Source organism: Dipodomys merriami, unplaced genomic scaffold (assembly GCF_024711535.1).
Source record: "Dipodomys merriami isolate MVZ:Mamm:240054 unplaced genomic scaffold, mDipMer1.0.p SCAF_55, whole genome shotgun sequence".
NCBI lineage: Eukaryota > Metazoa > Chordata > Mammalia > Rodentia > Heteromyidae > Dipodomys > Dipodomys merriami.
The window spans coordinates 6182629-6199773 of record NW_027206124.1 but is presented as its reverse complement, the minus strand read 5'-3'; the positions used below and the strand labels follow the sequence as shown (position 1 = coordinate 6199773).

The 17145-nt window shown below is 46.8% G+C and overlaps 1 protein-coding gene across 3 annotated transcripts in view; it reads left to right on the top strand.

Moving 5' to 3' along the window:
- Nucleotides 1-17145, top strand: part of Shank3 (SH3 and multiple ankyrin repeat domains 3) — a 59642-nt gene that overhangs the window by 750 nt on the left and 41747 nt on the right. For all 3 annotated transcript variants that reach the window (XM_069999735.1, XM_069999736.1, XM_069999737.1), the window contains exons 3-9: nucleotides 658-729; nucleotides 2838-2946; nucleotides 3023-3174; nucleotides 3263-3430; nucleotides 3519-3635; nucleotides 4089-4166; nucleotides 5261-5327. In XM_069999735.1, the coding sequence (XP_069855836.1) occupies nucleotides 658-729; nucleotides 2838-2946; nucleotides 3023-3174; nucleotides 3263-3430; nucleotides 3519-3635; nucleotides 4089-4166; nucleotides 5261-5327 (763 nt within the window). The remainder of the gene's footprint in view (nucleotides 1-657; nucleotides 730-2837; nucleotides 2947-3022; nucleotides 3175-3262; nucleotides 3431-3518; nucleotides 3636-4088; nucleotides 4167-5260; nucleotides 5328-17145) is intronic.

Here is a 17145-nt window from a genome sequence, read left to right as displayed (position 1 = left end):
ACGGGGCGCGGCCCCCCAGCTTCGGGGGCGGAGCGTGCCGCGGGGTGGGGCTGCCGGGGGCGGGGCGAAAGGCGGGGCGCGGCCCCGGGACTCCTGTCCCGGAGCCTCTGTGAGGGGCGGGTGGGCGGGAGGGGGGCCAGGGCAGCCCGCGCTGCGCGTAGCTCCCGGGAGGCAGGCGTGTTCGGCGCCGGAGGTCGGCCCGAGCGCGGTGCGGTGGGCGGGCGCAGTGCCGGAGGGAGGAGTGCGGTTTGAGCTGTGTCCCAGACGTGCACACGTGCCCTCGCTGGCCCTCGCCGGCCACCCTGGTGAACTTGCCCCCGACCTGCGCGCGTTCCTGGCGAGCGGTGCCCCGAGCGCCTTTCTCGGCCGAGCCCCGGGTTTGGAGGCTGTGTGACCGCCCCGACGGGCCCAGCGCCCCAAGGTGACCGGGCGCGCGGGGGCCCCAGCGGCTCTGCCTGGAAAGGCGCTGTCCAGGGAGCGCCGGGAGAGGCCGGCGCAGGCCGGCCACGTGTGCGCGTGTGTGGTGGGCAGGCGGCAGCTGCCGTCGGTTGTGTCTGGGACTGGTGTGACTGCCGTGCGCGCGTGTGAACAACATGGCGCTCGCCGCTCCCTGCTCGGCCTACATGGATACTTTCTCTCCACCTTCTCTTTGAGCAGTTTCGATACAAACGGAGAGTTTATGCCCAGAACCTCATTGATGACAAGCAGTTCGCAAAGCTGCACACTAAGGTAAAGAGGGGGTCACGGGAAGGCGCCCCCGACGGCCTCTGCCCCAGCCAGCCTGGCTGACCACAGCTGCTGCAGTACTGGCCCAGTATGCTCTCCTTTTCTGTCAGGCGCTTGCCTGTGCTGGGAGAGTAGATGTAGATGCTGTACTTGTTGGGCCTGACAGAGAGGGTGGAGATAAGTGTGTGCATGTGTTGGGAGCCAGCTAAGAGAGAGACCTAGGCTAGCTTCGAACCACCATTCTCAGATTTCAGCCTCCCGAGTAGGTAGGATATTCTGGCCCCTGGCTCATAGGCAGACTTCTTGATCTACCGCTCTCTGCCAGCCAGTTCTGTGGACAGTAGGCCTTTTCTTGGTGGATACGTCATTGAACATCCCTAGAGCCTAGGAGAGGGCTTCTGCGACTGGCGCCAGATCCTTAGGCTTTTTTGTTTTGTTTTGTTTTTTGTCGGTTGTGGGGCTAGAACTCTGGGCTTGGGCGCTGTCCCTGTGCTCTTCAGCTCAAGGCAAGAGCTCTACAACTTGAGCCACAGCCCCACTTCATCCTTAGGCTTTTTTGCCAGATTTTTTTTTCTGTTCCTACGCAGTGGCAGTCAATGGTCCTGGGTTGTAGCTAGACAGAAAGCATCTCAGAAAGATCTGTTTCTCTCCAATGGCCCTCATATTGACCCTGTCACTCTGAGTCCCTCTGATATCTCTCCCCAGGGACCCACAGGACACTAGTAACTCATTTTTCAGTGAGTCTTGTTTTTTTCTTTTCTTTCCTTTCTCTCTATTCCTCCTTTCCTTCCTTCTTTCCTTCCTTCCTTCCTTCCTCTTTTTTTTTGGATGGTCATGAGGCTTGAACTCAGGGCCTGGGCACCATCTCTGAGCTTTTTTGCTCAAAGCTAGTGTTCTCTCACTTTGAGCCATGGCATCACTTCCAGTTTTTTGGTGGTTAATTGGAGATAAGAGTCTTGCTGGGACTTTTCTACTCTGGCTGGCTTCAAACTGCAATTCTAAAATCTCAGCCTCCCGAGTAACTAGAATTATAGACGTGAGCCACCAGCGCCCACTTCAGTCCTGTTTGCCTTTAGAATGAATCCAAACTCCTTACCTTAGCCCTATGCCTCTGTGTGCCCAAGTTGTGCTCTCCCCATCATCCTTGGGTCTGACTAAGATCTCTTAGAGGCTTTGCACCAGCCTTCCCTGTTTGTGAGCACCTTTCTTCTGGTTTCATCACATATAACAATGACAGTGGTCCCAGAGTGGCCTCCTTCCTTGTCTCTGATGCGTGCTGAGTCTTTCTGGAGATTGTGTGTATGGTATCCATTCTACCAGCAAATGCTAGTGAGGCTTTGCTGGGTGGCCTGTATAGGATGTATGAAAGAATAAAAGGGAAAATCATGTCACAAGGGCCTCAGGGGTCTGCCGTAGGGATGAGCTTGTGAAGATGGTCAGAGAATGGTTGAGGATTCAGGGATGCTGTAGGTCTAACAGGCTCCTGCTAGAGAGGACTCAGCTTGTGCAGGCTGGCGCCATGCTCCAGGGCTGGAGCACCACGGTCAGAAGGTAGAATGAGGGCAGTGAGTGGTTGAGAGCAGGGCATAGATTCATTTGAAGGGCATGACTAGGGTGACCAGGCTATAGTGAAAAACGCCAGGCTTAGGTTGATAGCTGTGGTAGGTTTGGCGATCAGGATATAAGGAAGGGCTTTGAATGGTAGGTGAATCCAGTTAAGCTGGAATTAGAGCCGAGATAGTAGTATGGAGCTAGGTACACCAGTAGTCCTAGCTACTCAGGAGGCTGAGATCTGAGGATCGCGCTTCAAAGCCAGCCTGGTCAGAAAAATCTGAAACTCCTATCTCCAATTAACCACCAGAAAACTGAAAGTGGTGCTGAGGCTTAAAGTGGTAGAATGCTAGCCTTGAGCAAAAAGATCTCAGGGACAGTGCTCAGGCCCCCAGTTCAAGCCCCACTACTGACCAAAAAATAAAAAATAAAGCAAGACATCGTATCAGAGTGACAGGGAACAGGTGAGCATTTTATAGGTGGCCAAAGACTTCCTAGAGGTAGGGAGCAATGGTTGGATGGCCATGGCACCCAGCTGATTAGGATGGCTGGTGTTTCAGGCAAACCTAAAGAAGTTCATGGACTATGTCCAGCTGCACAGTACGGACAAAGTGGCCCGCCTGCTGGACAAGGGGCTGGACCCTAATTTTCATGACCCTGATTCAGGAGGTGAGTTGCAGAACAGAGTGGGAGAGGTTATCGTTGAGTGGTTAGGAGCCTGACTTTCATTTCTTCCTCACCTCAGAGTGCCCTCTGAGCCTTGCGGCGCAGCTGGACAATGCCACTGACTTGCTGAAGGTTCTACGCAATGGTGGTGCTCACCTAGACTTCCGCACCCGGGATGGGCTAACTGCAGTCCACTGTGCCACCCGCCAGCGAAATGCGGGAGCGTTGACGGTCAGTGGGGTTCCTTCTGACCTGGAGGGGCATGGGTGCGGTAGAGGAGGAGCTGGCCTGGCATTGATGCTGAGGTGCCTTCTCTTAGACCCTGCTGGACCTGGGTGCTTCGCCTGACTACAAAGACAGCCGTGGCCTGACACCCTTGTATCACAGCGCCCTAGGGGGTGGGGATGCCCTCTGCTGTGAGCTTCTTCTCCATGACCATGCACAACTGGGGACCACTGATGAGAATGGTTGGCAGGAGATACACCAGGTGGGCTGGGTCCCTGGGGTGGGGTCCAGGCCCTGTCCAGGCAGGGGTTTTAGCCTCTGGGATATTGCAGCACCTCTGTCTTTTCTAGGCCTGCCGCTTTGGCCATGTGCAGCACCTGGAGCACCTGCTGTTCTATGGCGCCAACATGGGTGCCCAGAATGCCTCAGGGAACACAGCCCTGCATATCTGTGCTCTCTACAACCAGGTGTGTCCTTATGCTTCACATTTGAGTGTGCATACTTAAACACTGTGTGCGTAACGAAGTGTGAGCATGTGTATGTATGTTCCTTCACAAAAATGATTGTCCTGGCTTACATACCCCTCCCCATGTGTGTTCTGTGTCCTCCAGTGAGTTCTAGTTACTGGATTGCCTGCCTCATGGGCCTGCTTGTGTATATTTATTCCCTGAACGTACATATGTAAACATGTGTGTTCTGAACAAAATTGGGTATGAATTGTGTACATTTAAGCTCTCTGGAACAGGTGAGACCTACCCACATAGCCGTATGTGGTCTAGGTATACACTGAACATATAGGAATGAGTCTGCATGTGATTCCTCTGCTCTGCATACCTGTGTGAACAACCTCATGTGTGCACCTGCTCTGGCTTCCTAGCCATTCTCCATTTCCCAGTGTCACTGCCACTGTCTCCCAATAGGAAAGCTGTGCTCGTGTCCTGCTTTTCCGTGGAGCCAATAAGGATGTCCGCAATTACAACAGCCAGACAGCTTTCCAGGTACATGTTGGTTTACAGGAATATGAGGCTGCCTCTGGGGGTTGACTGTCTCCTTGTGATTCAGCCTTTCTGAATCTTCTTCCCAGGAAGGTTACAAGGCATTGCTCACTCCCAGAAAAGAATGGAGGCAGGGTGGGTCCAGTAGGATATCCAGTGAAGTGATTTCTTTTACCCACCTTTCAGGGAGCTAGGAAGATAAGAGGGCTGCAGAATGGGGGAAGGGCAGATGAGAGGACAGGTGAGCAGGTGTAGGTGTGTGACCCCTGGAAGTAGAAGGGACCCAGAGGACCAATCCAGGAGGGGGGTTCCTGAAATGTGAAAGATACAGACTGGTGTGATAGTGCAGTAGAGAAGAGTCAGGCTGAGATGTAGGCATCAGGGCACATCTAAAAGTAACGCCAGGGCCAATCAGATGACTAGGTGTCACAGTTATAAGGAGGAAGAATGAGAGCAATAGGCTGGGCAGCCATGGGGGGCCCTGGTTGAGACAGGATAGAGGACTATATTTAGGGGCAGATTAAAAGTTCTAGTGCTGTGCCCTGTGTACTGAGGGCTGTTTGGTTTTAGCTCTGAAAGCCTAGTATCTAGGAATACATTGGGTTCTTGGCAGATGGGGGTGGTAGGTGACCCTAGTTACAAGTTGAGGTGTAGTACCGTAACTCCTTTCTGTAGTGAGTTGTGTCCCAATAGACAGGAGTGCTTTGACTTGAGCAAAGCATGATCTGGTAAGGAGGAGTACTGTGGTGAGGCAAGCCTAGGCCACTGAGAATCCTTTCTTTTCTTTCTTTGCTTTTTTTTTTTTTTTTTTGTCGGTCATGGGGCTTGAACTCTGGGCCTGGGTGCTGTCCTTGCGCTCTTCAGCTCAAGGCGAGCACTTTACCGCTTGAGCCACAGCACCACTTCCGCTTTTCTAGTGGTTTATTGGAGATAAGAGTCTTACAGACTTTCTTGTCTGGGCTGGCTGTGAACCACAATTCTCAGATCTCAGTCTCCTGAGTAGCTAGGATGACAGGCGTGAGCTACCAGCGCCCGGCTTTTTTGCTTTTTTTTGAGCAGCCTTTCTTGTCCTCTGTGTCTTGGCCTCTTTCTCTCAGGTGGCCATCATTGCAGGGAACTTCGAGCTTGCAGAGGTCATCAAAACCCACAAAGACTCAGATGTTGGTGAGTTTTGCCCACTCATAAGTCCCTGATCAATGTAATTTTTAGCAGTGGTGATAGAACGAGGGCCTCTGCCCATGAGCCAAGCCAAGGTGGCTCTTGTAGGTATGGGGAATATGCTGGGGAAGGGGTTGTATGGACTGGGCAGAGGCCTCAGTCAGGGCTGGGATAATGCGAGTCTAGGGATTGATGTTAGGCTTAGAGCTGTGTTTGCAGTTAATTAGGTTCTGGGAAGGGCCATCTATGGGACATTTTCATTTTAGCCTAGAACATGAGAACATTTATGTAGCCATGGTAGCCATGGTTCTCCACAGGGTCTCATGAACATCCATGTAGAGAAAACAACATATTATAACAAAGATGAAGTCCAAGGTAGAAACAGAACTGCTGCTATCCTCTAGGCCAAGGGTTTTGTGTTTCTGGTGGTCCATGTATAAATGAAGGCCTGGCATGTGCATAAGTTGTGGTCCTAAAAGGAAGACCAGGGCTTTGTAGCTCAGCCCCAGTATGGGTAAGAAGAAAGGCCCCAATTATATTCCCTCATCTCTTGGATGTGTGGTGTCAGACTGGACTGTTCTGTGTTCAGGTGGCTGAGCAGCAGGGGCTGTGGATCTCTGCTCCAGGAAAAGATACTGTCTGGCTGGGCCACACTCTAGACATGGCTGCCTCCTTGTCCTCCTTGTTTCTAACTATCTTTTTCTGGAACATGGAATCTCAGATTCTCCTTCTTGCCATGAGTATTTACTTGGGCTGGTGTTAGAATCTCTCTCGGTTCCAATGTAGGTTCCAGTCTGTGATGCTTTGCTTTCTTTTAAGTAAACTATGTACCATTATTTGTATCCCTTTCTACCTTGGCCTCCTTTGAGCTCAGGAGGGGTTCCACCTTCCTCCCACCTCCTGGGACGTGTACTTTGTGTAGCTGATTGGGCCTGTGGTCGGAGAGCAGGGGGAGTAAAGGCAGTCTAGGGCTTGAATGCAGTCCAGACTGAGAGACAGGAACATTATACTGCCCTGTCCTCAGGCTCTGGAGCGTTACTATACTGAGACTCCTGTTCTGGGTCATTCTGGCGCAGTTGGTTAAGCACACTGTCCTTAGAACACTAGAATGGGCATCTGTGGTCACCAGTTCTGCTGGCCACACACTCTTGCTCAGATGTCATATACTCAACAACATCCGTGTATGCAAGGTGCTGCAGTTGTGGGATTTACTGTGAATTTTCGTACCTCAGTTCTTCCTCTCAACAACTCTTTTTTTTTTTTTTGGTCCTGTCATGGGGCCTGAACTCTGGGCCTGGACACTGTCCCTCAGCTCTTCAGCTCAAGGCTAGCGCTCTACCACTTGAGCCACAGCACCACTTCCGGCTTTTTTCTTTTTGCTTATGTGGTGCTGAGGAATTGAACCCAGGGCCTTGAGCATGCAAGGCAAGTGCTCTACCACTGAGCCACCTTCCCAGCCCACTCTCAACAACTCTTAAGGGTGAGGGATAGACTGGCTCGTTTTATAGAGAAGGAAACCAAGGTTCAGAGAAGTTAATGACAGGGCCTGACCCTAGACCTGGGGATTCAGGGTCTTGTTACCCTCTCTTCCCTGCTCCCCAGCACATATTTATTCTGAGACATTCTGAGTGACAGTCATGAATCTCCATGGCCCACCCCAGGTCCTTGAGCAGGCCCTGCACATAGAAGCTTGAGGGGACTCTTCCAAGCCATTCTTTTCCAACTTCCTTTGTGTGGGGCTGATCACCCTTCAGAGGACAGGACACTTTCTATCTCAGTGGCTATCTCCTGTTGTAGACCAATAAACCTTAGATAGGATGCTGGCCTGTCAAGTGAGTAACTCTGCTTGCTGCTTCTGTCACTAGGCCATGTTCTTTCTAACTCTCAGGCATGTTCCCATCTACGTGGGTACCATTCATGCTTCTTATGCATATCCTTTTTTTTTTTTTTGTCGGTTGTGGGGCCTGAACTCTGGGCCTGGGTACTGTCCCTCAGCTCTTCAGCTCAAGGCTAGCGCTCTACCACTCGAGCCACAGCACCACTTGTGACTTTTTCTGCGTATGTGGTGCTGAGGAATTGAACCCAGGGCCTCATGAGTGCAAGGCAAGCACTCTTATCACTGAGCCACCTTCCCAGCCCCCCTTATGCATATTCTTTACTGACTTGCTTTTGTTGAGTGTCATGGTGACATCACCCGAAGAGCTTGTGTAGATTCTGACCCAGAGCCTGGGTGGGGCCTGAGCTGCACTAATCAGCATGAGGTGAGGTTGGAGGTAAGGCTAATGCTGCTGATTTGGGCACTACATTTTGTACAATAGGAGTCTGGATATGGCTTGGTAGATGGTGGCCACAGGCCAAATCCACACTATAGCCTTTTGTTTATTTGTTAGTCCTGGGGTGTGAACCTAGGGCCTGGGCACTGTTCTTGAGCTCTTAGAGCCACAGCCCCACTTCCCATTTTCTGGTAGTTAATTGGAGATAAGAGCGTCACAGACTTTTCTGCCTAGGCTGGCTTTAAACCATGATCCTCAGATCTCAGCCTCCTGAGTAGCTAGGATTATAGGTGTGAGCTACCAGTGCCTGGCTAAGTTTTTGTTTTTCTGAGGATGTGTGTGTGTGTGTGTGTACGTATGTGTGTACACGTGTATATACATATATACATATATTAGCTGTGTTAATTGATCCAGTAGCATTTTTCTTTCTTCTCTACCACTTGAGCCAAAGCGCCACTTCCGGTTTTCTAGTGGTTTTTATTGAAGATAAGAGTCTCATGGACTTTCCTGCCTGGGCTGGCTTTGAACCGTAATCCTCAGATCTTAGCCTCCTGAGTAGCTAGGATTATAGGCGTGAGCCAGCAGCGCCCAGCTTTCCAGTAGCATTTCTTACACTCACAGTGTAGTGTAATTAATTTTATTGAATTTTCCCCTTTTCATTGCCCCAAAAGAAAAATCTCACACATTAAGTAATTATTCTGCATACTCTCTCCCTTCCAGTTGTCTGCTGTGAACACACGTTTCTGTCTCTGTGTATTTACTGATTCTTGCTGTTTCATATAATTGGAATCATACAGTTTGTCCCTTTGTGTTTTTATTTTTGTTTGTTTGTTTTTTGGTCATGGGTCTTGAACTCTGGGCCTGGGTGCTGTCTCTCAGTTCTTCAGCTCAAGGCAAGTGCTCTACCACTTGAGTCACAGCACCACTTCCAGTTTTCTGGTGGTTAATTGGAGATAAGGGTTGTCATAGACGTTCCTTGCCCGAGTTAGCTTTGACACGATCCTCAGATCTCAGCCTCCTGAGTAAGCTAGGGTTACAGGAATGAGCCACCATCACCCGGATGCTACATACTATTAAACTTTAGCATCTAGGTATTCTGCAGCTCGTGAATGAGGGTAGCCCCTTGCTGAGAGAGGCAAGAGGGGACACCTTTTTTTCTTACAAATGAGTTGAGGGGACACTTTTTATTTTTATTTATTTTATTAATACGTATTAGTTGTATGATGAGGGTTTTATTGTGACATTTTCACATATGTGTACAGTGTATCTCAATCTCACCCGTTCTGTCCCCCCCACACTTCTTAAAATAATTTCAACCTATTTTATTTTTCTTTTCTCATACATGCACACAAAATTCTTCCACTGTACTCATCGTCATTCACTGTCTTTGTTAGCCTGACTAGCTCCTGCTGGGACTTGCTTCCCTAACACAGCTTGCTTTTTGATCCCCAAACCCTCAACCTGTTGACTGACAGCTTTCATTGAGAGTCTTTTTATTATGAAAAAATTATTTTAAGTACTTATACAAAGGGGTTTCAATTTATTTATACATGTATTCGTTTATAGTTGCAATGTATTGCAAAAATGTTCACATTTGATCTTTTTCCTTTTAAGAGAGGAAATATCTATCCATCTTCTTACCTATCTCTGCATGCATGCTTGCCAGTAGGACTCGGGGCCTTGTGCTTTGTTTGCCTTTTTTACTCAAACCTAGCATTCTACCACTTGAGCTACAGGTTTTTCCTGGTTAATTGGTAATAAAAGTCTCTTAGACTTTTCTGCTTTGGCTGGCTTCAAAACACAGTCCTCAGATCTCAGCCTCATGAATAGACATGAGCCAAGGGCTCAGTTTTGTTTTTTTTTTCTGGTCCTAGGGCTTGAACTCAGGGCCTGGGCACTGTTGCTCAGCCTCTTTGTGCTCAAGGCTAGTAGTGTTCAAGGGGAAACTTTTATGAAAGTATTTGAAGAAACAAAACAAGGAAAACAATGATTGGTTAGAAGTTAGTTGATGGCTTCTTATTGGTGCAGTTTCTTTTTTTTGGGTCCGGTCATGGGGCCTGAACTCTGGGCTGGGCGCTGTCCCTCAGCTCTTCAGCTCAAGGCTAGTGCACTACCAACTTGAGCCACAGCGCCACTTTCGGCTTTTTTCTTTTTGCTTATGTGGTGCTGAGGAATCGAACCCAGGGCCTCAGGCATGCAAGGCAAGCGCTCTACCACTGAGCCACCTTCCCAGCCCCTTATTGGTGCAGTTTCTAGTTTCAGTTTACTGCTTGCTTTGGCCTTTGGTTTCTTTTTGGGTGCTGTCCCTCAGCTCTTCAGCTATAGACTAGCGCGCTACCACTTGAGCCTCAGCCCCACTTCTGGCTTTTTCTGCTTATGTGGTGCTGAGGAATTGAACCCAGGGCCTCATGCATGCAAGGCAAGTACTCTACCACTGAGTCACCTTACCAGTCCTGGCCTTTGGTTTCTACAGTAAGAATTTAGGAACTAATAATAAATAGCATCTCAATTAGATTTTTTTAAAAAAACAACCCATTTCTTTTGGCCAGCCTCTCATTGATGTGAGATTGACCAAAACCTGGGAATTAAGTGCTACCATGGTAGCCGATTGTCAGAAGTAGAATTCATAAGTCCTGGTATCAGGCCTGTTGAAGAAAGATACTTTTGTTTAGATCACCTTTGCTATACTAATCATGCAAAACCATGGATGGCTGCAGACGCACATAAAGACATTGAGAGACAGTGGTGCACTAGAGACATGGCAGGGTTGACTGGCAGGATAATACCAACAGCCCAAAGTACATTTTTCAGCCTTGGTCTCCACCAGCCAACCCAGCTAATAAATCTGTGGAATAAAACAAAAGCAGGAATCAGTGATTAAAACAAACTAGAAGTTAGTTTCTGAGTCCACAGGGGAGTTAATCATAACTTCTATGTTCGAGCTTAAAACCTACTTCTGGGAGTGTGGCCTGACGGATAGCTGACCTCTGATGGTCCACACTAAAGTATCAGGCTGTCTTCTGCAGTTGCACTAAGGTATCCATCTCCAGCTTTGGGACTGCAGGAATACTGCAGGTCTTTTGTGTTTTGTTTTCTTGTTTGGGTCCTAGGTCTTGACCTCAGGCCCTCGGTGTTGTCCCGAGTTGGTTCTTTTTAGTAGTTAGTTTAAACTTTAAAAAAAATTTTTTTTTTCCAAACAGTCTCTTGCTGTGTTAGCCCAGGCTGCCCCTCATCTCCCTCATCTCAACAATCTTCTTGCCTTAGCCTTCAAAATTCTGGGATCACAGGCATGTACCACTATGCTTGGCTTCTTTCGTTTTCAGATACTGGCTTAGACTTTGATCTTCCTGCCTGTACCTCTCCTGTAGCTGAGATTACAGGCACATACCACCATGCCTGGCCTGATTTTTATGTAAGGGCAAAGTAACTTTTTTTTTTTTTTGCCCAGGCTAGACTCAGACTGCACTGCTATCATCTCTGCCCTCTGTGTGGGAGTTATATATTTTTTTAACCAGATGATTGAGGTAGCTGGCTTGAGACATACACAAGAATGTAGTTTTATGAAAGTTGGCTTGCTATTTACACAAATGCGGGAAGAGAGCACATAGGGTCTTGAAAACTTGAACTTGGTTAGCATTTTACAAATCACCAGTTTCTGTTTGCTTGTTGTTTTGGTTTTTAATTTTTTTAAATTGGTATTATAAAGGTGATGCACAGAGGGGTTACAGTTTTGCTTTGTGAGTGTGCATGTGTGCACTGGTCCTGGGGTTTGAACTCTGCTTTGTGAGTGTGCATGTGTGCACTGGTCCTGGGGTTTGAACTCTGCTTTGTGAGTGTGCATGTGTGCACTGGTCCTGGGGTTTGAACTCAGGGTCTCAAGCTATCACTTACTTGACTTTTTTGTTCCATGCTCTATCACTTCAGCTGCACCTCCAAATCTGGCTTTTTTTTCTGATTAATTGGAGATGAGTGTCATAGACATTCCTGCCCAGGATGGCTTTGAGCTGGGATCCTTGGATCTTAGCCTTCTGAGTAGCTAGAATTACAGGTGTGAGCAATCATTGCTATGTGACTATGGTGCCCAGTTTAGTCCAGAACTCCTGGCTCAAGCGGTCCTCTGCCTCAGCCTCCAGAGTAGCTGGTACTATAGTCACACTCCACCATGCCTGACTTCAGTTTCTTAGAATTGTGGAAATTGTTACCGAGTCTGATGGTATGTTAAAGTTATCAGAAGCAATTCCACATTAGTTTCCCAAGAATGTCTCTAAAGGAAAAACACTTTTGAGTTGTAGCTGACTGCAAATGCTTTTAGGGAAGAATGATAATAATAACTATGGGTGACAAAACAGAGAAGGGCCATGGTAAATTCTGATGATGCTTTTGGCAAGGAAATTTGATTATTTTTTGTTACATAATAACTGATTGATAGCATTATACCAAGACATTAGACTTCTAGGAATTTCATACAGGTTGCTACAGTCTTACCAATAACACACCTGTGAATATAACTTGAAGGTTCAGGAGCCCCAGGGTATGATTAAAAATATATCCTCATAGGTTCTTGTTCCTGCTTGCTTGTTCTCTCTCCCTCTTCCCCTCCCCCTCTCCTCCTCCCTTCTCCTCTTCCCCTTCCCCCTCCACCTCTCCCTCTCCTCCCCCTCCCTCTCTGCTTCTCCCTCTCCCTCTCCTCTCTCTCTTCCTCTCTCTCCTTCCCCTCTTCCTCCCTCCCTCCCCACTATCTGTATTAGGATTTGAACTCTAGGCTTTATGCTCACTAGGCTGGCACTTTTGTTCTTTTTTGCTTTAGGTTTTTTTTTGTTTTTTTTTTCAGATAGGATCTGTGTTTTTGCCCAATGCAGGTCTCAGATTTGATTCTTCTACCTATGCCTCCCATGTAGCTTTTTGTGTGTGCGTGTGCCGTGTACCCCTATCCTGGGACTTGACCTCAGGGCCTGGGCCCTGTCCCTGAGTTTTTTTTTTTTTTTTTCTCAAGGCTAACACTCTACCACTTTGAGCCATAGCTCCACTTTTGACTTTTTTTGGTGGTTAATTGGAGATAAATCTCAACAGACTTTCTGGCTTGGGCTGGCTTCAAACCTTGATCTTCAGACCTCAGCCTCCTGAGTTGCTAGGGTTACAGATGTGAGCTGTTGGCTCCTGACTCCCGTGAAGCATTGAGTGCAGGTTTGAACCATCAGGCCTAACTTGGATGAGGTGGGAGAGCTCATTAACTTTTTTTTTTGTTGGTTGTGGGGCTTGAACTTTAGGCCCGGGCTCTGTCCCTGAGCTCTTCAGCTTAAGGTTAGTGCTCTACCGCTTGAGCCACAGCACCACTTCTATTAAGTCTTTGCTGAGGCTGGCCTCTTAACTATAACCATCCTCTGCCTCCTGAGTAGCTGCGATTGTAGGTATGTAGCACCAGGCTGGACTTTATCTATTATTATTCATATGTCAGTGCCGTTGTTTTTTGTGGTTCTGGGGATTGAACCCACATCCTTATACATGCTAGGCAAGTGAGCTTTATACCATTGAGTTTTATCCTCAGCCCAGGGATGGTTTTGATTCCTATATCTCTGTAGTAAGTTTTGAAATGGAGGGGGCGGGTTGAGTCCTGCAACTTTTCTTTTGATACTGTTTTGGTACATCGAAGCCCCTTACAATTCCACATGGATCTGAGGGTTACTTGCTTGCTTTGTAAAAACAAACATGGGCCAGGCAGTATATATCTCTAATCCCAACGCTCAGAAAACGGAGGCAAGAAGAGGCAAGTGTTAGGCCAGCCTAGACTGTATTCGTAATGTACTGTCTCAGAAACACAACAAATGAAACAAACCCTCCACCCCAACAAAAGTCCAAATAGAAGTTGAAATATTGTTCAGAGTTACCTCAAATTTATAATCACTCTGGGTAGGATTGGCAGTTTTTTTCTCTGGACTAGGGACTGAACTGAAGGCCTTGAGCTTGAATATTCTACCACCTGAGTCCTGTCCTACCCCAGCCCTTTTGCTTTAATTTGTTGTTGGTTGTTGGGCTTGAACTCTGGGCTTGGGCGCTGTCCCTCAGCCTTTCTGCTCAAGGCTAGCGCTCTACCACTTGAGCCAAGCTTTTTCTGCTTATTTGGTGCTGAGTCATCGAACCCAGGGCCTCATGGATGCAAAGCAGGCACTATACCACTGAGCCACCTTCCCAGCCTTAACTTCTTTTTCAGATAGAGTTTCATGCTAAAATTTCCCAAGCTGGCCTCTGAGATCCTCCTGCCTCTCCCTGAGTGGCTAGGAGTCCAGATGAGGGTTACTGTTTAAAACAATATTCTAGTTAATGGATGTAGATGGGCCTTTCATTTATTTAGATCTCCTTTAAGCAACATTTTATCATTTTCAGAATATAAATCCTTTCACTTTTTTGAGTTTGGGGGCATTCTTTTGGATGTTAATATAAATTGAATTATCTTCTTACTTTGCTTTTTGGGGATTGTTTTATTGCCAGTGTATAGCTAACTTTTGCATATTGATCCAACAACTTTGCCAAATTATCTCTCCTGGTAGATTCTTGTGTATGGGGAGTTTCTTTGTTTTGTTATATAGAATCATGTGTTTTACAAGTACAGATAGGTTTACTTCTTTTTTTTTTTTTTTGGTCCTGTCATGGTGCCTGAACTCTGGGCCTGGGCGCTGTCCCTCAGCTCTTCAGCTCAAGGCTAGCGCTCTACCACTTGAGCCACAGCGCCACCTCCGGCTTTTTTCTTTTTGCTTATATGGTGCTGAGGAATCGAACCCAGGGCCCCAGGCATGCAAGGCAAGCGCTCTACCACTGAGCCAACTTCCCAGCCCAGATAGGTTGACTTCTTTCCAATTTGGATGCCTTTCCTTTGTTTTTCTTGCCTAATTGCTCAAGCTAAAATTTCTAACACAATGTTCAGTAGCTGTATTGAAAATGGGCATTCTTGCTGGGCACAGGTGGCTCATACCTATAATCCTAGCTACTCAGGATACTGAGGCCTGACAATTGCAGTTCAAAGCCAGCTGGGACAGAAAAGTCCATAAGACTCTTATCTGTACTTAACCATCAGAAAACTGGATGTGAAGCTGTGGCTCAAAGTGGTAGAGCACTAACCTTGAACAAAAAGATCGCAGGGACAGTGCGTAGGCCCTGAGTTGGAGCCCCATGGCTGACAAAAAACAAAGAACGAGGAAATGCACATTTTTTTCCTTACTCCTGATTGTAAAGGACAGTTTTCAATCTTTTCCACTGGGTAAAAGATTGTTCCTGTGGATTTTAAATTAAATGAGTCTTATGTTGAATAAACTTATTTATACTACTAGTTTTCTGAATTGTTTTGTCATGGAAAGTTTTGGATTATGGAAAATACTTTATTCTACATCAACTGAAATGATCATTGTTAGTTTTCTCCTTTGTTCTATTAATGTGGTATATTTTATTGATAATAGTGGTTTCTAGATTTCTCCTTGTAATACCTTATCTGGCGTTGTCATCAAATGATAGTTGTCCTCATAGAATGAGTTAGGGAGTGCTTCTGTCATTTTCAGTTTTTTGACTAAGAAGGGTTAAAGTGTTAGTAGAAGTCACCATGGTGCCATCTGGTAGTAGACTGTTTCCTTTCTTGCCAGTGTAGGATTTTGAACTCAGAGCCTCCTGCTTGTGGCTGGTGCTCTGCCACTTAGACTACACCTCCAGTTACAGCTTTTTGCTGCTTAATTGGAGATGGAGGTTTTTCTACCTTGGGTAGCTTCAAACTGAGGTCACTCCAAGTCTCAGCCTCCTTAATGGCTAGGATTATATTTGTGAGCACCAGTGCCTGGCTAGTAGACATCTTTTTTTTTGTGGTTTTTGCTTTCTGAATGAAGTTTTGCTTGGTTTACATTTGTTTAGACTTTCTATCTCCTTTTTTTTTCTTTTTTTTTTTTTCGGTTGTGGGGCTTAAACTCGGCCTGGGCGCTGTCCCTCAGCTCTTCAGCTCAAAGCTAGTGCTCTACTACTTGAGCCACAGCAACACTTCCAATTTTCTGGTGGTTTATTGGAGATGAGTCCCATGGAAATTGTAACTCCTATGTACGATATTGTCATAATAAAAAATTAAAAACAAAAAACAAAAAACGAGTCTCATGGAATTTCTTGCGCGGGCTGGCTTTGAACTCTGATCCCCATATCTCAGCCTCCTGAGTAGCTAGGATTACAGGGTGAGCTACTGGTGCCTGGTTCCTTTTTCTCTATGAAAGAAATAAATTTAGGTAGTAATTAAAAAGGCATTTGGCAGTAAAACTCCAAATGTCATTTCTGATTTTAGCTGTTTCTAAAACTACTTTTTTTTCTTAGTATAGTTAAAAGTTTGTCAATTTTGTTGATATTAAAAAAAATACAGGAGGGCTGGGAAGGTGGCTCAGTGGTAGAGCACTTGCCTTGCATGCATGAGGCCCTGGGTTCAATTCCTCAGCACCACATAAGCAAAAAGAAAAAAGCTGGAAGCAGTGCTGTGGCTCAAGTGGTAGAGCGCTAGCCTTGAGCTGAAGAGCTGAGGGACAGCGCCCAGGCCCAGAGTTCAGGCCCCACGACTGGACCTCCCCGCCCCCCCAAAAAAAATACAAGGGTAGCTGGGTGCTGGTGGCTCATATCTGTAATCCTAGCTACACAGGAGGCTGAGATCTGAGGATCATAGTTCAAAGCCAGCAGGTGCAGGAAACTCCATGAGACTCTTATCTCCAATAAACCACTCAGAAAACCAGAAGTGGTGCTGTGGCTTAAAGTGGTATAGTGCTAGCCTTGAGCTGAAGAGCTGAGCCCAGGCCCAGGGTACAAGCCCCATGCCCGACAAAACAAAACAACAACAAAAAATACAGGGTTAGAGATTTAGCTCAGTGAAAGAGTGCTTGTCTAGCAAGTACAAGGCCTTAAAGTTTGGTCCTCAGCACCACAAATAAATAAGACCAAATAAAACACAGAAGTTTATCTAATTGATTCTCTGTTGTTTTTCCATTTTCTGTTTTCTCTAATCATTTCTTTTTGTTTGTTACCTTTCCTTCCTTTTATTGGCTCTTTTTCTGGTTTCTTAAGTTATACAATTAAGTTTTCTATCTATCTGTTTATTTATTCTTGTGCTAGATATTGTATGTGCTAGTACTCTAACACTACACACTACATTCTTTTTTTTTTTTTTTTGGTCGTGGGGCATGAACTCTGGGCCTGGGCGCTGTCCCTGTGCTCTTCAGCTCAAGGCGAGTGCTTTACTGCTTAAGCTACAGCACCACTTCCAGTTTTCTAGTGGTCTATTGGAGATGAGTCTCACGGACTTTTCTGCCTGGGCTGGGAACCGTGATCCTCAGATCTCAGCCTCCTGAGTAGCTAGGATTACAGGCATGAGCCACTGGCGCCTGTCTCTAACACTACATTCTTAACCTCCTGCTTTTTTTTTTTTTTAAGTTTAGTTTAGTTTAGTTTTTGTTTCTTTTTGTTGGTCTGGTCGCGGGGTCTGAACTCTGGGCCTGGGTGCTGTCCCTCAGCTCTTCAGCTCAAGGCTAGCACTCTACCACTTGAGC